Source organism: Tinamus guttatus, unplaced genomic scaffold (assembly GCF_059628265.1).
Source record: "Tinamus guttatus ecotype Peru unplaced genomic scaffold, ASM5962826v1 Tinamus_guttatus_pri_ptg000599l, whole genome shotgun sequence".
In the NCBI taxonomy this organism is placed as follows: domain Eukaryota; kingdom Metazoa; phylum Chordata; class Aves; order Tinamiformes; family Tinamidae; genus Tinamus; species Tinamus guttatus.
Window position 1 is genome coordinate 4,164,915 of NW_028289133.1, and position 26,837 is coordinate 4,191,751.

The 26,837-nt window shown below is 39.9% G+C and overlaps 1 protein-coding gene across 2 annotated transcripts; it reads left to right on the forward strand.

Annotated features, from left to right (window-relative positions):
* The first annotated feature begins 156 nt into the window (after window positions 1–156).
* Window positions 157–23,591, forward strand: ACTR3B (actin related protein 3B). Of its 2 annotated transcripts, none has more exons than XM_088534805.1 (12): window positions 157–251; window positions 6,139–6,194; window positions 8,016–8,140; window positions 9,200–9,310; window positions 10,232–10,327; window positions 10,481–10,588; window positions 12,109–12,252; window positions 12,690–12,863; window positions 15,340–15,432; window positions 21,301–21,426; window positions 21,983–22,066; window positions 22,635–23,591. In XM_088534805.1, the coding sequence occupies exons 1-12, from the start codon at window positions 208–210 to the stop codon at window positions 22,728–22,730; spliced, it is 1,257 nt and encodes a 418-aa protein (XP_088390931.1). In that variant the 5' UTR covers window positions 157–207; the 3' UTR covers window positions 22,731–23,591. The 2 variants fall into 2 exon arrangements, with proteins under 2 accessions (XP_088390931.1, XP_088390932.1); XM_088534806.1 differs by having other exon boundaries at window positions 22,639–23,591.
* Window positions 23,592–26,837: the final 3,246 nt, after the last annotated feature.

Genomic DNA, 26,837 nt, shown 5'->3' on the forward strand with positions numbered 1-26,837 from the left:
GAGCGCTGCGCACCAACGCGCTCCCTCCTGCCCCCGCCGCCACAGCGCAAGATGGCGGCGGCGCGGGGGCGGGGCGGCGCGGCGCGGGGGGCGGCGCATGCGCGGCGGGGGCGGCGCTGCCGGCCGGCTCCGGGGTGCCCGCGGCGCCGGCGCGGCCGCCGCTGTGAGGGCCGCGGGGGGCGGCCTCGGCGGCGCCGGCTCCGCAGCATGGCGAGCTCCCTGCCCCCGTGCGTGATCGACGGAGGCACCGGGTAAGTGCGGGCAGCGGCGGGGGGAAAACCCCTTCTCTGCCCTCCGCGCAGCCCGGAGGGCCGTCCCGCTGCCCGCCCCGCGGCGGCGCCTCTGCCCCCCGCGCGCCCCGTCGTTATTTATTTATTTTTAACGTGTTTATTTAGTTATTTTGCTGCGGTTAAAGCATTGCAAATCTGCAGCTGTGCCGGCCGCTTCGCCCCTCAAGGCGCCTTCCCTCGGGCCGGGCGCCCCGCGGAGGCTCCCGCTGCTCTCCCTTACGCAACGCCTGGAAAGTTCCCTTGAGCATCCCCCAAAAACGAGGCTCAGGGCTGGGTAACGAGGGGGCTCGATTTGCCTCCCGCCTAGTGTGGTGCCACACTGCCTCCTCCTTCGGAAACAGGATTTTATGCCTTGAGACACAGCTCTCTTAAAGGGTCATCAAACTCTGAGAAGTCTCTTGTCCCGTCTCCGGCTATTTTATATATTTATGCAGAAATCGGCTTCATCAGCTCTGCTCTGCGTCTAGTCCTATGTGCCAGATACTCCTGGGTGCTTCCTAAGCCTCCTCCTGTTTATTTACTGCGATAGTTTAAATACGTTCTCCACAGAGTGTATTTAGGTAGTGTTAATAGTGTCTAATATCTCTTTTAATGGAGAGAGAAATGGGAGTTTTGAGTGCATCCCTTGGAAAACCTTCACTTTGAATGATAAAATCCCCCCAAATTTACAAGATGCGTTTGCTGTATCTTGCAGGATCCCAATGCTTTTGCTGTAGGTTTGTGCACCATACTCATGGTGGAGGTTTCTGACCAATGGTTGTACAGAATAAATGAACGAGGAGAGAAAATCTTATGCTTTCAGGGAAATAAAAGATACAGAGTTTCTTAAGTCTGTCTAATCCTTGCATGGGAAAAACTGGTGGTGTTTGTGTGCCTGTGCATGAGTTTATTTCAGTACATGAGTTTATTTCAGGAAAGGTTTAAATAGCCCCTCAATGGTGGAACTTCTTGCCATGCCTACAGATGTTATTTAATTCAGATTAGAAAAGCTAGTACTTCACCTGTATTTCTGCTTGGCTTTGTGGCAGGACATGCGGATCTGGAGACCTTTCAGCAGAGGTTATTAATTCAGAATCAAGCTGTCTTGCAGAATTTGAGGGGGAAAAAAGGCCCTGAACCAAAGCAGCCAGAAGTATCTGGACTCACTGGTAATGCAGTTGCTGGAATTTTCTGACGTGTGGGTTGAAAACCTTCATGTTGTTAGAGTGAATCTACCTTGGGTTACAAGCTCCAAACAATTCGTTGAGGTACTTGGTGGAAAGGCTTTCAGGTGGAAAGCTTGGAAGAGCATAGTAGAAAGGAGAAGCTACGTGCAGGCTTCTATTGCAGAACATCATGTGCATGAAACCCACTGCTCTGCTTACGTTTCTGCTACTGAATGAGGTGCTTTGTCCAGGCACTAATCCCTGTTCTTTTCATAGAAGTGGACCTAAGAAGTTTGTCAGCAGATCTTTATTTTTGTCGTTCTTTTGTAGAGAAGGAGCCTGGATTAATTAATTGTTGTTTGCAGTTACAGGCCTCAGTCGTGTGTGATGCTGGAGGTCCTCAAAAAAGCAACATTTATACAGAGGATTTGGGGGGAATCTACCGTTACATCAAAACAGGGTTGTAGTCCTTTCCTCTGTTACATAGATAACTTTCTATATGAATGAACTTTCTATATGAATAAAGAATGGACTTTGGTAAACTTTGCAGAAAGAGTTTATTTGCAGTGAATGCTGTTTTCCTTTGAAGTATTTGCACATGACCTGCCCTGTGTTGATTTTGATGCACTATGTCTTTATTTTCTTTAGTGAGTTTTTGTAGTGATCGGCTTGCATGTTGCTATCAATCTTTTCATGGAAAAGGGCATGCTATTTTTAGATTCTTAGCACTGCCAGCCTTTTCTGGTGTTGCTGCTTAAATAGCTGTAAGCTTTATAACTGGTTTTATTAGTCAACTTTTAGCTGTGGGTCATCACTAGTGGATGGACGCACTCAACAAAGATGGCTTAAAAATACCCGTTTCCTCCTTGGTGTGTATGTATGCAGAAACTGAGGAATACTTTTATTTTGGGGGGGATTTTATTCAAGTTGATATATATAATATATATTTTTAGTAAAGACTTTGGCAAAGCTATAATGATGATCTTAGAGATGGACGCTTGATTCAGGGAGAAGCGAGCTGAATTTGTACTAAAACTTCATTTTTGTTGATGAACTATTAGATATCCTCACATTAGGACATCAGTTATATATATTTTTCCCGTTACATCACTAGTGCTAAGCGAGTTCCTTTATCCTTGTTCTTTACAAGCTTGTGTGCAGGCAGTTTTCTGACTGCTCCGCTGTGTGCAAGGAGCCTGGATTAACCGAGAGCTGTTTGCGATCACAGTCCTGCAAACAAACCAAAAAATCCATGACTTTAATATACACTTCATTCCTGCGGTGGCTGCTGGTGCCTCTCATTAAACTGAGCAGATGTTAGCGCATATATATATATAAGCTATGTGTATATATATATATAGTTTGATATTTCCTCCTTCATTCCCATTCCTTCATCTCGTGCTTCCTCATTTCCCAATGTCCATATGAAGACTTTGCATTGCAGATTTCTCAGGCATGTTTGTAGTTAAGGTAACACAATCTATTTATGGCAATATGGTATTATAGATTTTCTAGGAGTAATTATTTAGCATCTTTGCGTTTTTTATTTTTATTTTTTGAAAAAGGTTGGCCTCTCTTGAAATTCTCCTCCATAAAATATCCTGGATCCATGGGACTGCTTTTCCGCTAATCTTTAGCTTGGTCCCGATAGCCTCTGCTTTGGAAGTTTTGAGTAGATTCCTATCTCACTGGCAATGAATGTGCTGTTTCTAGTGAAATCAATGTGGGATGCTTGCTATCTATGTGGTCCCTTGTTGGGATTTGATTGAGGGGGGCAACCTTGGTAAGAGATGAATCCCCTCATGTTCCAGCCGATCCTCAGGGGTTAGAGGGATGGCTGGACCCGTCTCCTAACGGGGATACCAAATACTGTGGTAGCTCCAGGCCCGAGTCTGGCAGTACCATATTCACAGTCTGTCGACTAGGTCCGATTGCCTTCCAAATAAGTACTCAAGCTCACAAATAGCAGGATTTATTCAAACGCAACATTTGGAGAACAGGTTTCGGATGTCAATGCAGGAAATTCTCTACCACAGTGTGGAGTTCTTAGCTAGTGCCTGGTGTACAAATGCACAACCATCACTTACCCAGAAGATGGGAGAGGGCTCTCAACCTCGAGGCGTCTCCTCAGGCAGCATCCTGACCCAACGGGAGGAAAGTGGTTCAGCCCATTGACTGATGCAGAAGTCACAATAGAGTCTTTGCTCTCCCCTCTTTCTTCTTCCCTCTTTCTTCTTCCTGCTTCCTACTATATCCCTCCTTAGTTCACCCTTTATATATTTTCTTTTACATTCAGATGGAGCTTGGGTGTCTCTAATCATACTGACTCGTTATTGATTGATTTTAAAAAGGCTCCCAAGTTGATTGAAAATCCGGAGAGCATGCTCAGTGAGGAGTGGTTCCTTGGGAGCGGGTAACTTCTGGGATGGGATTGTGTATTGGTAGTATAATGAGATTAGAATGAGGAGAGGTTTGAACCAAGCCCATTGGCACAGCACCAGGTATCTTATCACACTGTGTGGCTTGTCAGCTGTGTGGTACCGCCAGGTCACCACCTCTGTAGGGTGTACAACAGAGTTTGGCCATGGTGTCTTCACTCCGCTTCACCCTCCATTCGCTTGTCACCTGCATGGCACCATCAGGTCACCACCTCTGCAGGGAATCACAGAATCACAGAAGGATTGAGGTTGGAAGGGACCTCCAGGGATCATCTATTCCAACCCTGCTGCTCCAGCAGGGACACCCAGAGCACGTGGCACAGGGTCCCATCCAGGCGGGTTTGGAAGATCTCTAGAGAAGGAATTTGGCCATGGTGTCTCCATTCTGCTCCACTCTTCATTTACTCTTCTTAGTGTGTGCTTGGAGGGCAGACTGTGTTGCCAAGGGACTCGTGGAGAGGTAGATTCTGCACATACCAACCATCCTGGAAGTGTTTCTCGCCTCAAACAAACCCCTGTAATGCCAAAACTTCTGTTTTGGCCCTAGTTTTTCTCTAATTTTCCCTTTCTCGAGAAATTCTCCCACATCCCTAAAGTTGTCCTCATAATTCACAGATCATGAGACATTGCTCTATCATTAGTTTGCTGGGCTGTACCCAGGAGAAGGGCGACTGTGTTTTAAATATTCATTGGTAAAGGGACTGGAGACCATGTAACCTCTGGTTACATCCCAAGGCTTTCAGGTCAATGAATATTTAAGTATTTCATATAACGATGTAACGATGTCTGTAGGAGGTCCTGAAAGTGGGTCACCCCATCTCTTTAATGTACTCCTGGCTGCTAGTGTGGAAGGTAGAACGTGTCGGGGTCCTGCAGGGCAGAGGAGAGGTCTGGGACCATGTCTCCTATGCCCTCATCGAGTTGGTCACTGGATGAGAAAAGAGAGCACAGTTGTATTATCCCTTTTTTCCTACCTAACTATTATTTCTTAACAGCAATTTGCTTCACTTCTTGCTTCAGCCTTGAACTGAGAATTGAGTTGCGCTCAGTTCTAGTATTAAAATCTTCGCAGATGTTATCTTCTGTTAGATGTGTCCTACTAAGAGATGTATTTTTCATGGAGACTGAGAAATAAAGTTGCCCCTTACCTTTATTTGAAGTAGAGAAACTCAGCTAGTGACAAAATACAGGGGTAAGATGTTGACCTCTGTGCTTTTAACTTTACAATCTCAGAGTCACAGAACAAATGTTGTTGGAAGAGGCCTTTGCAGATCTAAGTTACTCTAGTAGTTGGATGTGATGCCTACTTGACCAGGAAGAAGGGGCAATACTATTAGGGGCTGATACCCAAAATTGGCTGTTTTAGCATGTTTTCTTCTTGCTACTAATATTTAGTTAGTGTGTGTGTAGATTTGGCAAGTATGTGGCGGGGGGAAAGCCAGCAAACTGAACTCATCTTTGGACTTGATGGTCTTTTAGTTGATGGTTGCCTTGATTCTTATTATGTGAGTTTAAGCAAAACCCATCTAGGAGAAAGAAATGAAGAGTAAGTACCTTGTAATGAGCCTTAAATCCCAGTGAAACTCCTGCTTTATTTGCTGTATTTCCACAATATTCTCAAGGTGGGCTGTATTTGAAAGTGGGAAGAGACTATGCAATAGTAATCATAAAAATAATTCTTTCAGGAAAAGAGTTTTTTTTTCTTTTCTTTTTTTTTTTTTTTAAGAAATCATTGTAGTTTGATGTTTTCAGCAGCCGTAGTAGGTATGCATAGAAATGTTTGGATTAGACTTAGTATATCCCTATAATAGTGATTAAAATTGCAATTATTTCAGTTAACTCCCTGTCCTTTTAGCCTTGAGGGGGTAAAGGCTTTTTTCAGAAGAGCATTCGATGCCTTTTGAAGCCTCAGGTTTGCAAAGATACTGGAAGTAGTTTTAAATTCCAAGGTTACTGCTAATTCACTTTTAATTCCTTTATCTAAGCAAACTGGCTCTTAATGAGGATTTTTGTAGCAAATACCCCATAAAAGGGGATCTTGCTGTTTAAGCCATCAAAGAAGCAGCAACCCTCTGCTTTAGCTTAGGCATGATGTTGTTTGCGAATATTGAGAGCAGGCTCCAGGCAGAAACCCTAATTTTGCTTTAGGAGCTACCTTGTGATTGATTTCACAGTGTAGAGTTCTTCATTTTTTTTTTTCCAGTTTTGTGTTTTATTTTATTTTTGTGAATGTGTCCAATGACCTTGCGATTGCTATTTTTCCAGGTATACGAAACTTGGCTATGCAGGAAATACGGAACCTCAGTTTATTATTCCATCATGTGAGTATTTTTTCCTCCCCCACAACTATTACTAAGGACTTCTATGAGTAAATGCCTTGCTTTCTAACTCCCAACTCAGCCTTTCCAGTCCCTCATCCACCTGGGAAATAATATTCATTGCATTAGCATCTTTGCCTGTAGTGTATCTAAGCAGAGCTCCTTGTTTGCAGTTAGTTAGAACTGCTGCTCATTAAATCAGCTTTTGGTTGCTATGACAAAGATGAAGTGAACTCTAGTCCTCTTTCCTTTCTATCTCCATTATTTTTCTGCCAGGGCTCTTGTGTAGACAGGAGGCAACTTCTTGTCTACCTGGCACCATGGTTACTGCCTGGATAATCCCTGGAAGGCTTCCAGGGAAATTAAGTACTAAAATGCAGGTGCTGTCTGGCTTATTTACATTGTCTGGGACTGAAGACAGTTTGATATGCAAAAAATAGTTGTTCCTTTTAGAAAATATTCACCTTTGTTGTTTATTTACCCATTAAAATATTTTTACCTGTTTAACATAGTTTTATTGAGGGGATTTACTCTTTTTGCATAATGAACTTGTTATAGTGATACATGTTTTTAATATTCTTGTTTTAATTGTCTTCTTAATAGACTCTCTTGAATGTTGAACGTATCTGTAAATTGTAGCATGGGCTGTGTGTTTACTACCAGAGTGGCATTTGTTATCTCATGGCTAGTGATGCTAAATGCTCTCTTTGATTACTTTTTCTGAACATTCAGTTAAGCACTGATTAAAGCATCTAGCTTGCTTTGTGGCTGCTTGCAACAGAATGGGTAAAGATCAGAAAATACTAAAGGTAATTGGGGACTAAAGAGATGGATCTAGCCTGGCTAAAACTGCTTAGGTATTAAATAAATAAAAAAAAAATCCTAGAACACTTGTAAAGATTTGGCTGTTTTATGTCGATGTGGAATAGCAAGTGTTTTCTGTGAATTTGTTATAAGGCCTGTTTTACAAAATTAAGATAATTTGTTGAGTCTTGGATGAGTTTCTGAAAGGGTAGTTTGCTTTACCAGAAATTTTACTTCTCATACTGTTTTTCTAGTGCATCTATGGATTGTGTTTGTGAACTGTGTGTTTTCTGCGTGTGTGTTTGGTGAAGACCATGATTCTGACCAAATGAAAGAAAACTGTAGATAAACAAGCTCTGCTTTACAGTACTTCATTCCATTTTTATTTATGGTTTGTCCCAGTTAGGTAGCTTTGTTGTTTTTTTTGCTATCTCATTTTCTTCCCTGTACCAGCCATCATTAAGTAATTTTAGTGATAATTGCAGCCTGCTAATGGGAAGCTTAAGTGTCTCTAAAGGTTTCTCTATAATGCTCTCCCCTTCCGCTCTCCCTACTCCTCACCAGCCAGGATAATGACTCCAGTACATATTTCTGAAATACATAGTTTATTTTCTTATCCTGTGCCCTTTCCTCTTAATTCTTAGACTCAAAACTCAGAAAAACATGTCACTAGCTTAAAGATTATCTCCTTGTGGAGCGCCAGACATGTGCAGAGCTGGTGACTGCTGTAGTCTGTACCAGAATACATTTTTAGAGATTTGCTCTCAGATCTCTCACTTACAGTCATGAGGGATGTGTGACTCTATTCCCACATGGTGCTCTGAAAATGATCTCTGATACATTGGCTTGTCAATAGATCACTCATGTAATTTCTCTCTGGCAACTTTTGTATCCTACTGTTTTTGGTTAATAATTCTTAAGTAATTTAAACATGTGCTAAATGTATTTTGTCCGCTTATTTCATTGTCTTGTGTTTAGATACATATTTTAATTTGATTTTGATGTGGTTTTAATTTTAAGGTATTGCAATCCGAGAGTCAGCCAGAGTAGGTGACCAGGCTCAGAGGAGAGTAATGAAAGGTGTTGATGACCTAGACTTTTTCATAGGAGACGAAGCCATAGATAAACCTACCTATGCTACAAAGGTAAGAATACATTTAGCATTTCTCAAAAATCTGCTCAAAGTTTCCCTTTCTTATTGTTGCAAATTGTGCCAGACTTTTTTGATGGCCATTTAAAAAAACGAATTTCTCTTAGAAAGGAACAAAAATATTTTACTAACAGCTGTATGCTTTCCATTCCTTTGCTTTACCTTTTTAAAATATGACTGGTGACACATGATTGGTTCTTTATTTATTTATTTTTTTAAATATTCATTGATGCTCTGCAGGTGTTCATTTTCCAAAATTATTAGCTATTAAAATATTTATTGCTTAAACTCAAAATATTTAGTATTTAAACCCTTGCTAAGAGTATATCCTTTTAATGTGGTATCTCAGCTGGGGAGTATTTTGGATACTTTTGCTTCAGGGAGAATCAGAAGCTTATTTTGTGAATAAGCTTCTGATGAACCCAGTCTTCTCTATGAATCATATTTTCCATACGCTAGTGAAGGACTTTTTGTACTTTCAAGATGTTAAAGGTTTATGATTTATATGGAAAGTAGCATGTTTTACACATCATACTGTATTACTTAAATGTCAGCTGTGTTCTTAACATTGAACTAAGTGTAAACATTATCCCTGCAATCCTGTGAACCAAACGTAAACATGGTCCCTGTCAGAATTTCTGTTGGGACATAATGTGTTGCCTATATGGTCTTTAGTTCCTTTCAGAGGTTGGAAGGTGTGCTCAGGAGGAAGACAAGCATTCTCCACTTTATGAATTATGTAAGAATAATAAGAAAAGAAATAAATTACTAGCCCACAATGCCACAGCAGAATAATGGTGGGACTAAGAATGGAACCTGTGTCTTCTAGCCCTGCAAGTTAACACTGCAGTTGGGAGTACCTGAAACCAGGAGGTGATGTGAAGTAGTGCCACTAAACTGAAACCAGAAAGGTGGATTTCATAAGGATCCGTGATATGGTTTACTTTCAGAAATTCTTCCAGAAAATGGGAAGCTTTAGATGCCATTGATATTCTGGTTTTATTTATCCTTGCATGACCTAGAGCATTGTCCTACCTTTGTTTTTTTGCCTCAGTGGCCTATACGACATGGTATTGTTGAAGACTGGGACCTCATGGAGAGATTCATGGAGCAGGTCATTTTTAAGTACCTACGAGCTGAACCTGAGGATCACTATTTTTTAATGGTGAGTATTGAGAATGAGTAAGGAAATATTTCTGTGAGAGGAAAACCAGACAGTATCCCAAGCAAAAGTAGCTCTGTTTGGAAACTTTTGCTCCCTGCGAGTCCTATTTCTTTAGCAATCAAATAAATAAATTAAAGAGGGTGGTGGAGGGAGAGAGTAGTAAAACTACACTAGAATAAAATTCAATTCAATATGTGATGCTGGCTAGTGGCGGGTGTATTTTATTTTTGGGAAGTTTCAATTGCTTTGTTGGAGCTAGTTCTACTTTAAAGTAATTGGCTGAGTTTACAGTGAAGTAAGGGAAATTTTTGTCTAACGAAATGCTGTATGTTATAAGCAAAGCACGAATGCATGAAAGATGAGATTTCATCTTGGAGAATTCTCCAAGATGAAGTTAAATAGCTATTTCTTAACAAACAGTTTGCAATAAATCTTTTTGATATTCCTTGTATTTGTTTCTTCTTATGTCTACTTAATATCCAGATACTGAATTTAAGGGAGCTCTCTGTCAGCTGTAGTTTGAGCATTACTTGCATCTTGCTGAGCTTCAAACACTCAATAGCTTACACAAATTGATTAGAGAAGAAGTGACTGTAAAAGCTGTTATATGGGTGGGATTGATTATGCCGTAGTAATTAATCTACTGATCCCAGTTTATAATGAAGTATTGTAGTTTTGTTCAGGTTGCTGCTCTTGGTGTATTTATCCTTTTGGAGGTAGAAATGTTTGGGATATAAGGAGTCTTTAAATGCCTAGTCTGCTCCATGAGTAAAAACCTTCTTCCTTTATGTTTGACATTGAGCATGTGGGTGCTTGTGCACTGTCTTTTCCTGAGAGCAGTCCTGCTGAAATCAGCTGGGCTGCTCAAACTTACGTGTATCACTGCAGAACTCTGAGCTGCAATTTTCACTTATTTTACAGACAGAACCTCCGCTGAACACACCAGAAAACAGAGAGTATCTTGCAGAAATCATGTTTGAATCTTTTAACATCCCAGGACTTTACATTGCTGTTCAGGTGAACAAAGTGAATCTATACTTCTAAAGTACAGTATAGCTGCAGTATGTATAGACTTCCGTATGTGTATGTCTAAAATTATGAAACAATACTTTTAAGATTGTAGATTAGCATGTTCTGTCTACTTCTAAATGTGAATCATTTTTGATGTAGGCAGTGTTGGCCTTAGCTGCATCTTGGACATCACGGCAGGTTGGAGAGCGCACTTTGACTGGAATTGTCATTGACAGTGGTGATGGAGTGACCCATGTCATCCCTGTGGTATGTAGCCGGGTGCTGTTTGAAATTGTTAGTGGTTTGGGTAAGTAAGGGGTATTTTTTTTTTTTCTGTAGAAAAAAAATGAGAATCCTGGAATCAGAGTAGCAGGGGTTGGAAGGGACCTCTGCAGAGCATCTGTTCCAACCCCCCTGCTCAAGCAGGTTGCTCAGGTCCATATCAAGTTGGGTTTTGAATATCCCCAGGGACGGGGCTCCATGACCCCTCTGGCAACTTCTTGAAGTAAAGAAGTAAACCTTTATTTATTTTTAATATTTATTTCTGAAGTTGTTTGGGACTCCCGCCCCAGCTGTTTCACATTATAAATATTATAAATGCTTTATAAACATTATAAATATATAATATAAATATTATATTATAAATATTTCACATTATGAATGTGATGTTACATTTCACATAATAAAATGTGCTCTACTGTGCTAGCTTCCTATGGGATCGATTTAAGCTGCCCAGACTGAAGAAGGGCCGTAGAGAGGAATCACTAGGTTGTCTTTTATAGACAATTTGTACATCAGTTGTGGTTATCACTCTGTAGATCTTTTACAAGCTCAGATGCCTGAGTCCTGACTCTCTCTGCGTCCTCCATTTTGATTGTGTGGTGTCATTGACAACCTGTTTCTTTTTGATATATTTTAGACCTTAGAGTGAACTTTGCTTGGGTGGGAACAACAAGAAGCTTGCAAATATGCATGTTTGTATACATGGGTGATCTCAAACTGTTCTGTTGTTAAAAATACGCGGTTATCTGTGTGTACTAACATCTGTTGATGCTATTTAGTTTATTTTTGAAGCAAATAATATGCTTGAATGATCAGTTGGTTTTAGAAATGAGAAGTTGACTGTTTAAGTTTATTTTGCATTTTAGAGTGAATCTGGTTGCATCAGTATATTCTTAAACTGGGAAATATTTAACAAAACAACCTTTGCCATATGATACTCAATGGAAGTATATAAAAAGCCACGAAGGAAAAATGCTAGCTCAGCAATAGCAATCTTTTTTTTGTATGTACATGCTGAAAAGGTATAACAAATAGATTTCACTTTTTCAGTGTTCAGTCAGATGTGTTTTATGTTAGTTGTCTGAATATTTTTGTCCATTTTATACTGTATTTTTTAATTATACAGGACAAAAAGCATCTATTCGTAATACATTTGCCATTCAAATTGTGTTTGGAAAGGACCATCTAATCAGACTTTCTCTTGTAATAAGTGTGATTTTTTTTTTTCTTATTTACAGCCTCATGTATTTTGTGTTTCAGTGTTAATTATTATCTCTTTCTGCACGTGGCAGTAGAGGTCTTTTAAATAAAAGACCTATTTAGTTTGCAGCAGGTTGCACATTTTATAGTCATTTCACAGCATCAAGATCTTACTGTAATTAAAAATCAAAGCTAAATATTATATATAAATGAATGTTAGCCTTGCTGTTAACTATTAGTATTTCACACAGCATTTTTTTTCCCTGAATACCTTATATATTTATTTTTTCTGTCTTTCCCCGTAGGCAGAAGGCTATGTAATTGGAAGTTGCATCAAACATATTCCTATTGCAGGTAGAGATATTACTTATTTCATTCAACAGCTCCTAAGGGAGAGGGAGGTGGGAATTCCTCCTGAACAATCTCTGGAGACAGCAAAAGCCATAAAGGTACACCCTTCTTTTTCTCATGGTAAATACTTACGTAAATTTTTAAGCTAATTTTTTGGCCAAAGGCTGTTTTAAAAATGTAAATATAGGAGCTGCACGATAGTTTCAAAACCCACTTCTGGTTTATCAAGTGCAGAGGGAGGGAAAAGAGGAAGAAATGCCATTTTAAGCTTTAGAGTTGTTTCAAACTTGCTTTTCTATTTAATAGAAAAATAAATTTGTCATCTAAATTGGGGGATTATGTGGGCCTGGTCTTGCAACGAGAGCCTGTCATTGGGCTTGTCTGTCTTCACAGACCCCATGGTCATGATTGGTTTTATTCTAAGAGACTAATTTTGAGGAATCAGTTTGGAATCCTATTGAAACTAATAGGACCTTGGACATCCGAGATGGAATAATTACCTTGTGCATTAAACACTGACAAAACTTCTTTACAGGAAAAATACTGTTACATTTGCCCCGACATAGTGAAAGAATTTGCCAAGTATGACGGGGATCCCCGAAAATGGATCAAACAGTATACGGGCATCAACGCCATCAACAAAACCAAGTTTGTCATAGATGTTGGCTATGAGAGGTTCCTTGGGCCTGAAATCTTCTTTCATCCGGAGGTAAGAATAGTGTCTGGTGCTAAATTCTGTGTGAGCAGTTCTGTGCGAGTGGAGAGGAAGGAGCTCTCATTTTTGATGCCATTGCGCCATCACGTGGCTGTGAGGTACCAGTAAGTCTAACTGCAAACCATGTTTTCCATCTAATGTAGAGAAGAAGGTGCTTGAACTTGCAGGTTTTACACAGTATTTTCTTTCCTCCTTTAAACATCCTTAAATCAATAGACTTCTATGCTATATATTTAGTCACACAGTCAATCACAGGGCATTGTGATTGTACATGCTAGCATTCCACTGATAATACTGTAAACATTTGGTTGACTTTTCTGCACTTTCTGTGTTGATACTTTGTTATACTGAGTCAATTTCTAAAGCATTTAATACTTTTAAAGTACTGAATTTATCACTGAGGGAAGCCCACGGAAATCTGTGCTTATGTGGTCACAAGTGACATGCACAATTTTGGGATCTCTGCACTACAATGCAGAGTCCCTTTTTTTGAGAATCCATTCAGTTAAACCTGGCTGGCAACCATAGGATGTATTAATGCTAACAGGTTTAATCTACATTCATATTGGCATCACCAAAGTATTGGTGTTTTGTTTAGTCTTCCTACAGGAAGGATATTCTGGGATCTCATTTTCTGTCTCTTTTTTTCTCCCAAAATTCCAGGCTTAATCTGTTTATGGTCACTTTGTAGCCATTTGTTCCTGTGCCAGGCTTGAGCCCTTGAGCTAAATGGTTCCTCTCCCCTCCTTGCTATTTACTCATCTAATCTTAACCTAGAGGGATTAAACCCCACATCAGACAGGCATCACTTTAATAGCTCCTCTTTCCATAGGCCCTTCCAAGACAGCATGTTAGGAACATGATAAAGGACTAATTTCAATTTTCTTCATTTCTTGATAGTTTCTTGGCTCTCTGTTTGATGGAAAAAAAAAACAAAAACAAAACAAAACACTGAACTGACTTTCTAGACAAGAAAAACAGAGTAGATGATACCTACTGCATCCAAAGAGACTTTCTCGCTGGACTTCACTCACTCTTCACTTCAAAGGGTATCAAGTTAGCTAGGTAAAAACTACCTTTGATAAAACTGTTCTGTAATTCTATCCTATTACCTGTTTGCCCCTCTTTATTATGCTTTACTTCAAAACTTGTTCTGAAGTCTTGCATACTATTGAGGTTAGGCTTTGGGTTTTCAGTCCAGATTTTTCTCTTCTTTCTAAATTATTTTACTTGCCATTTTCTAACCATATGGTATTTGCTAGCAGATTGTAATTTCACATGTCAGTTCTGTGGTCTCTTTTCTGAGGACATACTATCCTCTGCTTTCAATGCCATAACTTTCATTTCTACGTTCTCCTTTTGCCCTGCCGCATTATCTGCCTCCTCATGGAGGGCTGGGGTGAAGATTTCGGGCTATAGTTCATTCCGAACTCTCACTGAGAAGAAACACCTTTCTTTTCTCTTTCTCTTTCTTTTTTATTTATATAGCTTAGTATTTTATTCCTCGTATTGTTCTTCCTTATAGTAGAAATTAGCTTGAATTCTTGGGGATTTTTTACACCATTCTTTTTGTCTCTTGATCTCCAAGCCAGCTTCCTTTGCTAATTTCTCTTTCAGTTCCTTCCTTCCTTCCTTTATTGCTTTTATTTTTTTTTGTTTTGTTTTGTAATTCATACAGTTACAAATTTCATCTTGTTTAGGATGTAAATCCTAGGTAGTTTCTGCACCTTTGAGGAAATCTTTAGATTGTATGTATTTCCCCAATAAATACTTCCTTTAATTTCTCGGGATTTCATCCCTGAGAGGCTAAAACCTAGGTTACAAATCTAAATGTAAATCTTTTTTTTTTTTTTTTTTTTTTTTTTTTTTTTGAACTGTTCAGTTTTAAGTGGAAAAAAAACATTATTTGTTGCATTTTACCATTAGCAGTTCTGACTCTAAATGAAAAAATTGCATTAGGGTGGTGTTGATGTTTGTGCTGGGGGCTTATTTCCACTCTAGACCTAGAGTATTTTTGCCTTTTTGAATGATAGAGATTTTCTGAGTGCTCAAGAGAAACAGACTTTTATGCTGGATTTTGACGTAAGGGTTGCAGTGGTTTTACATGGGAATGTTCTGATTTGAGCCTTCCTAAAAGGGAAGAGACAATCACATTGCACAGAAACAGTGTATCTAATATTGCAGCAGAACTCGCTCATGCCATGAGCAGTAACATGTGTTACAGTAAGCTTCCAGTGCATAAATCTTGACAGTGACTTTATAACCAAGGAAGAGCATCGGACTTCATCTCCAGAAAGAGGAAATGCTTATTTCTCATAAATTGTAACAAGTCCATTTCTATGTAGAATACCTTTCCCCTTCCCCCTTAGTCCTCCCAAATACAAAATTTCGCCACAGTCTCACTTCTGTGTCTTTTGTTTCTTTTTTCTTGGAAGAAAAGATCTAACATTGATGTTCTATCTCATTTTAGTTTGCTAATCCAGACTTCATGGAATCCATCTCAGATGTAGTTGATGAAGTTATACAGAACTGTCCCATTGATGTCCGGCGTCCCTTGTATAAGGTATGGCCCTAACAGCATGTCTGCATGTGTTTACACACATGCCAAGCTACATATTTCCCCCCATCTGTGAAATGGGAACTCTGAATAGAAATCAAGTTTCAGTTAAACAATTTCTGAATGAGGAGTACTTAATTTATGCTGCTTTTCATTTCTTAAAGGGTTATCTATAACAGGGTTTTGATACTTAGGTAATATTGTCCTCAGGGAACTGAGGCAGATGGAAGTTAAAATGTGAATTCTTATGCATGAAGATTTCTGAATTTTACCTATATTAGGAGTTACTTCATGGTATTCTACTTTATAATGCATTCAGTTTTTTATTTTATTTTTGTACTCTTGGTTTGTATATTCCCACACTCTGTATCATAATCGGGTATCGAACTCAGTGTTCACTAAACCTTAAAATCTTCTAGGAGACAATAAATTAAGCCTGCTTAAACTTGTTCGGGGTGTAGTCCGAAGTTCTTAAACTATGATTCCCAAATAAATGAAGAGGAAGGTGCTGACAGGCACAGCCAGTGGCAAGCTATATGTCTGCACTGGCAGCACATCTTGTGCTTCCAAGGTTTTCCGCCTGCGTTAGTAAGGCCCTTTTGGGAATAAAGGCATGAAGAAACAGCAGAGAGGCTTGTTTGCTCATGTAAAAGGTGAGTTTTTATCACAGAATGAGGTTTATCTTTCAGGGCTGAGATTTTCTTATGTTCTAATTAAGCCATATCTCAGGGTAATTTGTAACTCTTAATTTTGTTTTGCTTGTCTAGAAAACATGCTCTCTAATTTAGAAAGAGATGTAGTGTTTTAGAGCAAATCTGTGGAGTGGGTTAAAACAGGAAGTTAAACTACTCATTAAATTTATATATGAGGTCAGTTTTGCAGCAGGTTGTTTCAGTGGCTTCAGGCATAGGTGCTGACTTCAGGCAAGCGTCATATAAAAGTTGAGGCTGGTTACTCTTCCCTCACCAGAATCAACAGGCAAATAACTTTCTCATGGCTGAGACTTGTTTGTTATTCCCCATTTTACTGATTTCAATTGGCCGCGATGCTGCTTGGTGGCACTGGCTATGCAGCTGGGTTCTGTACAACATAGTTGGATGCTTCATTGATGTTTATGCAGAAAATATCCTCAAGGACCCTTCTTTCAGATTTTGTACAGTCTGTAGCCTTTGAAGAATTGTTTTATGTCCCATCTTTTGATGTCCTATGTGGTGGTGGTGGTGGTGTGGTGGTTTTTTTTTTTTTTTTTTTTTTTTTTTTTTTTTTCTTTCTTGCTCTTTCTAGCAGTATTGCTCTCCCAGTCTTATCAACAGCATCTTTTTTTGTATGAATCCAGTCACTGGCTGCACTTCTTTCTCTTAACCATGAACTGTAGGTTGGACCAGCAGGGCCTTATCCCATAGTTTGCAGCTGTTCCATGCATGGACATTCTTTCAAACCTTTTGCAAGTGAAGCATGTTCATTATTTTAATTACATAAATATGTAAATGACTTCACAAAAACACAATTTCTAAGAGAATTTAGAAGAAGAGAGGAGTAGCATGATGGGGGCAAGAGTCCACAGGGGAAAAAAAAAAAAAGTGTTTCTCCCTCCCAGCTTTCACACTACACTGCATTTAGTACTATGCCCACAGTAATTAACACACACCCAGCTTCCAGCTGTGAGAAACATGCAGCTACTTTTTGCAGGTCATGTCTGGCACATTATTTCTCAGGTAGTAATGTAGCTGCAGCAGGTGTTTTCAATGTTAATTTCTGTTATTTTTTTAAGCTAACGTTGCCCTGTGAAGTCTCAAAGCTACTAATTTGTCTTGGTGTTTCCTCAGTATCAATAGAGAAGAGTCAGATTTAACAGTGAGTACAGTGATAGTAACTTTAAGGGTGAACACAGTGCTTTTAGAAGTTCTAAAAAGTCTTTGATATCTTAATAGATCATAGTGGGTGGTTTTTTTTTTTTTTTTTTTTTTTTTTTTTTTTTTTGGTTCGGGACCTATCATTCTTGCTTTCTTGCTCCATGCAAGTGTTTCCCATCCATAGTGTTTCCTGAGGTACTTCCAGAGTTTTTGACAGTCACAAGATGGCTCCTCTCCACTCTTTGTTGTGGTTTTAGTACAAAAGAGGGAATTTAAGAAAACTGTAGGCTGACTTGAGGAGTCACCTGTATTCAAAAATATTTCCGGAAGATCCAGAACCAAATCGGTGTATATATTCATGATCCAAATCGGGGGAATAAAGTTCAAATATCCTTGGTGTCAAACTTTTCAAGTTAGTGAATGTGAACATCGCTTGACACAGGGCTGTAGCGCCTTGATGAGGGACTCCCTTTACTGCGTCCGTGCCTCTCGGGAGGCTGAACCGAGGGCCTCGCTTGCACCGGAGGGGCAGCCTCCAGGCTTGGAGAGAGTTGGGGTGTGTGAAACTTCCCCCATGTCCCCTGTAACTCGAACCGCGTTCACATCCTTGGCTGGTTCAGTGTGCGCAGGCCGGGACGTAGGTGGCGCTGCCGGACCGCGCTGTTCCAGCTGCCTGTGGTAAGCGGGAGCGCGGAGAGCAGGCGCCCTCGGATCCTTGCCACACTTTTCTCCTTCCCCCGCTGAAATCCTCGGTGTTAGTGGAGCAGAAGATTGGGCAGGGTTCAGCAAATCTTTGCCCCTGCTTCAGCAAACTGCTAACACTTGCTCCTCATTACAAAGTACAGAGGGTGGCTCTGCAGATGAGGTCAGGCTTGAGGAACTGCTGGGCCGTTAGCTCTGTGTCACTGGGACTGAAGGAAGCCCCAGGGAAAGACCTCGGGGTGGAAGACCCAAGGGGTTAATGCTGTTGATGCAGCACAGGAATACTGTGAAGAAGGCCCATTTATTCCTATATTCCTAGCACATCTGTGCTTAGACTTCTGAGTGCCCCCCTGCTTAGCTGGTTTAGGAGCTGCTCGCTACGTCTCTCGTGGGCTCTGTCACGTCACTCTCGTGGCTGAGCTCGGAGATTGTTTCTGCAGAGCAGCACAGCTCTGAGTCGTGATGAACTGCTGCTGCTACTCGAGCTATGAAATGTATGTTGAAAAAGGTGTTTTTAAAGAAACTTAAATTGTTTCTTCATGATTAAAAGTCAAATTTATTTCAGCTGTAGTGTCACTTTACACTAAACTTGCTTCTTTGCAGAAATAATGTATTTCCCATTTGAGATTTAGAATATTTCCCCTTGCACCTTCCTATAAGTTTGGCAAATATCGTCCTGGTGTAATTAATTAATCTAATTGGTTCACTTGCTTGTGGCATATGAATTCAGCTTGTGAGTCTTGTAGCTTTGACCTGAGATCATTTTTATTGGCACATAAGGTACTGCCTGTGTTGTATGTCTGTGATGGTACAGTTGGCCCCGTTAAATAACTTTAATTTAGGTTGTCTTAGGAAGAGGGTAAAACCTGGGTATGCTGCTGAAACTCACGCTTAGCAGAAAACCATCAGCTCAGTTGGGCACTGCAAAGTCTAAAATCTCTGATGGAGAGAATGCTTAGACTGCTTTAAGTGGTGCAATGTAAAGATACAGAAAGTAACGCTAAACACCCCGTATTTGGTGTAGAATTTTGCAGAGGCCACTTTGGCTTTCTGGAGTTTTAATGTAAACCTTGCATAGTTCTTTTAGTGTGGCTGGATTGCTTTATTAGCAGATATAAATTCATATGTCTATAGCATGGAGCTATATAGCCATAATCTCAGAAATGGAATGAAGGAAAAATCGATATCCAAGTGTTTATAATGCAAAGAAAGGATATAGATGAGAAGTAAGAAATTTCTTGCCAGCCCTCTGAGAATGAGCCCTCATTTCCTAATTTCCTTCCCTAAATGACTTACTTTCATCATACACCTGTCGTGGTTAGCTTGTTCAAGTGCATGGAAAGTCTGTTACTGTTTCTTCTGAGGGATTATATTCTTTTGAACTAACTTGACTTTCAACTGGTTAGCCATAAACATAAAATCAGTTGGAGCTTCTTTTTGTCGGATGGGATGATTGTCAGTGTCTGCTGCAAAACCTGTGGTCTACTGAGAAATATTACCAGCCAAAGTGTGTTTAGCACAGTAAGATCAGAAGAAATCTCAATTAGTGGAATCAGCTGGAAGCAAATAGATACTTGATTTTTTCCTGGAAGGCCAGAGAAGACCCAGGTGGGAATAGTTTGCCTAACTATATCCAGCATGCTGCTTGGCCTAACTTGTCCATATAGCGCGTGAAGAAGTGGCTTGCCTTTTCAGCAGGTACAGTTTTGCACTTCTCTTTGCCTTGAGCAGCCGTGTTTTCATTCTTTAACATGTAGAAGTATTTGAGTAATTATAACCTCAAGAACATATAGCCTATTAGCTTGCTTTTGTCCTTGGAATGATGAAAGATCCTTCCTGTGTTATGCTAACACTGGTTGCATATTTTGATCTCAGATGTATTCACACAGTTATTCTCAGGTGTATTATCAAATTCATTTTTAGTGGTAGCATTGTCCACTTTATGCAATATACCTGAAGTTTAATTTGCTTTGAATAGAGTTATTGCTTTATCCCCGTTTGCCAACTTCATTATCTCCAGGTAATATTTTTTGTTGGCATCTTTTAAATTGATATTTCATCACTCAAATTAGTTACTGTCTTTCTTTTCTGTTTCTTTTTTCATTAGCAGTTTCATTTTTTCATGGATTGTGTGACCACTGTGGCAGGGTTAGAGATGTTCAGATGCATTGAAGATTCCCTCGCTTTCCCCTCATGCTTAATTTTAGGACATTTAATTTCACACTATATTTTCTCTAGCTTCTGCTGAACATAAGCCCCCTGGGTTTTACTCTCTTTAGTAATGTTATGAAAGTGTGTGTGTGTGGGAGGGTATATCTGTTCTTGTTTTGGATTGTAATCTCTTTTACTCTAGGTCATCCAAAATCAAAGGAATGAGTTTTCCTTATTATAATGGCTTCTGTGACATGCAGAGATTGTTTTCATAAACAAACAGCTTTCTTCTCACCTTATAAGTTACAAACAATGTTTTCCTTGCTATCTGTTACTTAGAATCCAAGCATCGCCAAGCGTGGGGATTCCATGGGGATTCCTTCAATACGTGCACGGTCTTGGCCAGCAGTGTCAAAACCATTACTGTGAGGTTAAACCTTGCCCTGTGTGGAATGAGTCTTGAGCAGAGCCAAGGTCCTCGTGGATGTGGTCTAGGGCACAGCAGTGGTTTTAGTAAGCACTAACAGGCACTTGGCTTTGCAGGTGAAGCACTCCTCAAGGGCACGGGTGTTTGCGTTTCGTCCCTTCCAGAGCTCAGCTTCTGCTGGGGTGCAGCCTTGCCACCAGTAGTATAAGGCATTAAGTGAGGGGTTTTTTAGAGTGTCAGGTGTTCCTGTTCGGAAAGTTGTCCCCTACCCCTTTAAAGCTGTGATCTGCAACCTTATCAAAATTAAGGATGGGAAATTCTAAAACTGTTTTGAATCCTAGCACAAGCCTGGGTTAAGAGGCTTTTAGTTCTGCTCTGAAAGCTGCATAATACAAGGCAAGCTGGTATAGGAAAATGAGGATTGCTTTGCCCTTCTCTGAAATGCAGTTGTCTTTAGAGGCCTGATATCTTTTTGAAGAGTTATAGGACTTACTGGTTGCCATAATAAGGAGCTTAGCTCTTAAAAAAATCAATCAAGTAAAATTGTTTAAACAAAGAGAGAAAGAGAAATTAGAGAGTAAGGGACTTACTGTTCAGGTTGGGCCATGATTCAAGTCTTTTGTATAGCTTGTCAGCTTCCTCTGGTATTAAGATGCAAGTAGTCATTTGTGCAGTATTGGCTTTTAGGAAATTCATTGAAGATACATTTAAAGAAGAGTGGGTGTTTTGTTTTCTTCACAGAACGTGGTCCTTTCAGGAGGATCCACAATGTTCAGGGACTTTGGGCGACGACTGCAAAGGGACTTGAAAAGAGTGGTGGATGCGAGATTGCGGCTCAGTGAGGAGCTCAGTGGTGGACGGATAAAAGTAAGTAAGAATTTCAAATCTATTGGTTACATAAGCAAGTCAAAGAAACACTGTGACCCTAAAATTGATGCCTATGTTAATAGGGATTTCACTCATGCATAGTAAGCGTAGAAAGATGGTTTGAGGGAGGATAGTCAGAAATAGAATTGAAAATTTTTCCTTCACTAGTGAAATTGTAAAATGAGTGGTATATTTGCATGTGTTGTTAAAGCTGTTGCTAGCCTTGCAAAACATGACGTGTTTTTACATAAATTTTAAAGTTACTCTGAGCCATTTCTCTGGGTGTTTTTGGTTTCCCTTTTGAGAGACAAGATCTTAGGAATAGGCAAAAGATCTGCAACTCTTGTCTCCTTCAGTATATTCTCAAATAAGCTTCATGAACTGCTCATGAAGAGTTTTATGACTTGATCTCTTAGCAGACATGGGAGCATTAAGTGTGAGATAGGAGTGTGAATGGAGAGGGTGAGAGCTTCTAGGTCTGAGCAAATAAAATGGGGGTCTATAAGAATCTTGTCAGCAAAATGTCAACCAACCACCTGTGAACTGTTTCTCTTAGCCCAAACCGGTTGAAGTTCAAGTGATAACACATCACATGCAGCGATACGCAGTTTGGTTCGGAGGCTCCATGTTGGCTTCAACAGTAAGTCTTTATCAGAATGGTTTTGAAAGTTTGCATATTGTCAAAATGAAAATAATTAAAAGCTTTGTGTCCTGGCTGTACTTGATCCAAGTACCATTTCAGCTGTGTCATATACTGTGGAATCTTTACCCTATTAACTCAGTGAAACTTGTACCAAGCCAGTAAGTGCTTCACTTCAATGAGAGTATCATGATTTGACTTGATTTTGAAGTAGTTTGTGTACTTGTATGACAGCTGTAATGTAGTGCTTATATTTTTGAAACCAGCACTCGGGATTGCAGTAGTCAGGGTTTAAGGAACATAAGATCCAAACCAAGCTTTTTAAATGTGAGAGAAGCGTGTGCAAGAAATGCATGTCTTTAGCTAAATGTCTTTAGGCCAGGCAAACTTCTCTTGGTTAATTGGATTTAATTCTAATTTCTATTTTTATTCTGTTGCAAGGGTGTAATACCATTTCATAAAGCTGCAATCCACCAAAAAGTGGTTAATTTATTTGCATGTGTCTTTTTTTTTTCTCCTACTTTATGTATTCTTACGCTGTTGAGGGATTTGTTTTCCGTTTTTGTAGCCAGAGTTTTTCCAAGTATGTCATACCAAGAAAGACTATGAAGAATATGGCCCTAGTATTTGTCGTCATAATCCTGTTTTTGGAGTCATGTCATAATGCTTGTCTAATGGAAACAAGATCTCTGATATCTTGCTGGTGAAGAAAGTCATTTAAAGCAGAGGAAAGCAGCAGGTCCTATAATTCTGAAGATGGATGTGGGTATCTCTTGGAAGCATCTGGATCACCACCATGCACTGCAGCACAACACACAGCCCCAAGTCATTTCAGTAAAAAGCCATTTCTCTGCTGACTAAAGCCTTTTTTCTTCCAAAGTGTGAGTTAATTGAAAATAGGTAAGTCTCTGTTTATGAGGTTGTGCAAATACTACTGAAAATGAAACTGAAAGGATTAGGGAGTGTTTTACAGCCTGTGGAAAGGAGAAGAGATTTAAGCCTTTCCCACTTGTGCCCTGATTCTGCAATCAAATCTTTAGCAATGGAGCACTAATTCTGATACCACATTGCCTTCAGGGGACTTGGAATGGATGCAGGCACTTGCCCAAACAGATTAGGTTGCAGGATTGGGACTGTACTTTGTAAATGTAGGGTTTTTCATATCATTTTGTATTTTATGATATTGGTAAGGTGAATTGATGACTAGATCTCGGCACGAACAGCTGTCAATGTCATGGAGTGATGTTACGCATTTCCAGGTGTGAGGCATGTGTTGGAGTTTTGCTGATATGTCTTTTTTTCTTTGGAAAAAAGAGCCATGTATGCTAGGAACTGATTTGCCTTTGTTTTGAATGACACAGAGTGATTTGCAGTATTGTGTAAAGTTTATTATAGCCACTATTACTTTGTTTTGAATTTTCTGAAGATGTTTTATAGAAGATGATGTTTTGTTTTGATGTTGGTGAGCGATGGATGACATGCTGCCTTGCACCAGTGAAATAAAAGCTGTTAACATCTTTATGAATGTTTGTAGTCCTGTTTTACATATTTCCCTCTCTTTATCTCCCCAGATTAGCTTTCCATTTACATGTCAATACATATGGAGTCATAGAAACACTTGAGTTGGGAGGAACCTCTGGAGATTTCTGGGTCCAGCTCCCTGCTCAAAGCAGGGCTCACCAGTTAATCTGGTTGCTCATGGGCAGTCAGTTTTGAGTATCTCCAAGGATGGAAGTTCCTCATGAACTCTGGGCACCCTGTTAGAGGGTAGTTAAGCCACCAATGTATTCTTTGTTGGGGACAAGTGTTTGTTCTTCTACAATTTAAATCTAAATAGGGTAGCAAGTCCTGCTGCTTCTGTGCTGATGCTTATCTCTGGTAACAGTAGTTTTTCAGGTCTGGTATTGTAACACTTTGTGTAACCCTGTAAGAATTTTGCAATCCTTTGGGGTTTTAAGAGGTATGGAAGAACTGAGGCTAAGCAATTGTTTGTTCAGTGTAAATTATAAATTAAAGTGAAAGAAACTCCAGCACTCAATGCTGTTTCTGAATGCTTTTGAACTTAAAAGTACAGCTGGAGAGCCATACATTGAATTGTACTTTGCTCAAGCCTTTAAGAGGAAAAATAGAATATTTACTATAACATCTACTGTTTCTGTTGTTCCAGAGTTGCAGCAGTTTGTCTACATAAGCCATTTTGTGAGATACAGACTTCTAGTAGGTGCAAGTCTGGAACTGCACAAAATTCCTAGGAACACATTTAAAATGCTGGGCAGACAACCCTTCGAGGTCCTGAATTGAAACTTCTTTTTTTTATGTCCTTCCTTCAAGTGTGGCCCCATCTTCAAGCAAAACCTTGAGAAAGAGAGAACTGTAGAACAGGGCTCAAGAATTTTGACTTAGTCGCCTATTGGGAATTTGGAGGCTGATCCTAAGAACAACGTGCTTCAGAATTACACCTGGATTCGAGAGGGGTTAGCATTTTCTATTCAGATGGTCTCAAAATGCTGTTGGCTTTTTGAAGATGCAAATAGAAGTTCGTTACAGTACAGTTTATACTTTTTTGGTTTTTTGCTTTTGCAGCAATCTGGATCCTAGCTCAGTGTGACTGGAGTCAGACTTAAGGCAGAGACGCAGTTCAGTGCACTGAGCACTGCGTGATGGTGCACTGACACACTTGGTGCTACAAGACTGGCAATGTCAGGAATATGAAATGGTTACATGGGTCTGCATTGAGTTTAGTCCGGCCTTGAGATGTCTTAAAAGTTAACTGGAGGAGGTCTTTTTACTCAGCCCTTCTAACATAAGGCCCAGGCAAGAAAACTTTTCCCAAAGGAAGCAAGGCTGCCTTTGAAAACAAATGGGAAAATGCATTTACATTCCCCCTTCATAGGAACATTGCTGGTAAGAAAACTTAACATGGGACATTTGTGTGTCCTGAAACCAAGTTTCCCTGCCCTCCTTCCTTTTAGCAGGATGCCTTAACCTTCATGCTACAGATCGTGTGAAGTTTGTACCCTTGCTGGGCAGACAAGAATTCAGGATGAGTTGTGTCAGAGCACAAATGTGACCTGCTAGCCCTTAACAATAGTTTGTAAAACAGAAGCTTAGCTGATTTAAACTTGTTGCCAAGAAGACTTGCTTTTTTCAGTTACCTTTAATGGCTTTCTTGCAATGAATCTTAGTAATGATCCCCACAGTGGGTTGTGAACAGCAAATTCCGTTCCCTTACTCAGGTGTTTCGGATGCTCACCCGAGAAGGAGCATGGTGCACTGCGTTTGAATCTCCTTGGACAGAGGAAGGAATTGAATCCAAGACTTAAAACCAGAGAGGGCAGCAAATACCTATTCTGTCTCCAGACACTTTTAAGCAGTAGCAGCTCCTGCTGTGTGTCTGCAGAGCCGGCTTTCCCGAGGAGCCCTCTGCTACTGCCTGCTGCATCAGAGCAGGTTTGGGGAGGTTGCTGTCAGAGGCACTGGGATAAAAGCATCAGTTACTCAGCCTGCTAGGAGAAGCTTTTTCTGGAGTAGAAAAATGCATGTTTGAATGCAAAGGTCTTTGTAGAGTTTTTGTCTAATTTAAAAAAAAAAAAAAAAAAAAAAAAAAAAAAAAAAAAGGAGAGGTGGTATTGGTTTGGCAGTCCTCAGCAGTGTAATTTTGCCATTGCATTTCTGAATGCTCAGAGTGGCTTATTGACTTGCATCTGAAACACAGTTTCTTTTTCCTTAGAATTTGCAGTGTGGCTCTTAAAATATCCAAATAACTCTAATAGTTCCTGCAGTTGAAGGGATTGTAGTCCCACCTTTTCCCTGGAGCAGGCACAGCAATAAGCACAGGACACTTGCGACGTGGTTTGACATGCTAATCTAGCAGAAAACTTGTTCACCTATTTGTATGTGACTTATTTTTCTGTCACTTTAATGAGTTGAATTTAACTCTATAAAAGGTTCAGTTAACACTGGAGTTGGTGTAGTGAAGTTAGAATATCTAATTGTGATGCAAAGCTCTGTGGAGGAATCTTCCCCAACCTCACTTTTTCTGGGAGGAATGAGCTGCTAGATTAGCTAACCCTGTTTGGTGAGCCTGTAGTTTTACTGGATAGAATAATGAATCTGAACCTAAGGTGGTCCTGAACCCTGCTGCTACTTGCTGGGTGAGTTTGGTAAAGATACTTCCCACTTCTTGTCTTATTCTTCATTACTTGGCTTGTTTAGAGAGGGGAAAAGAAAAAGAAAAGCTTTAAAAACTTTTGAAAAAGTGCAATAAACATTTAAACTGACAGAATTGCTTCAACTGGTGGGACTGCCTGGAGTCAGAATGTCAAGGAGGCAAAACTCAGGTAAGACAAGAAATTCAGTCTGCTCTGCACAGCTGATTTTGGCGAGGGTTTATGGGATCATTTTTATTTTTTCATTGGAAAAGGGGATTACCTGTTTCCAATCAACCACTTAGCAGATGATGTGTTTTGGCCTTGATTAACTTTGACTGGATTTGAGTCATTGCTCTGAAAGTGGAAGGAATTGTTTCCTGCTACCAATCCCCTGAGCTTTTTCCTCTTTACAGTAGTACTTAATAGCACTTGAGGCTTTTATGATCCTGAAGAACACTGTGCATATGTTCAGTGTGATATTTTCAATTAAATACAATTAGTGAAGTCTTGATGTGAACTGAAGTACGGATCTTTCTGTAAATAATTCATTCTTTATGATCACTGGGTTCTCTCTCATCTGGAAAAAATACTGTTGTGCCAAACAAGCGTTCGAGATGGAA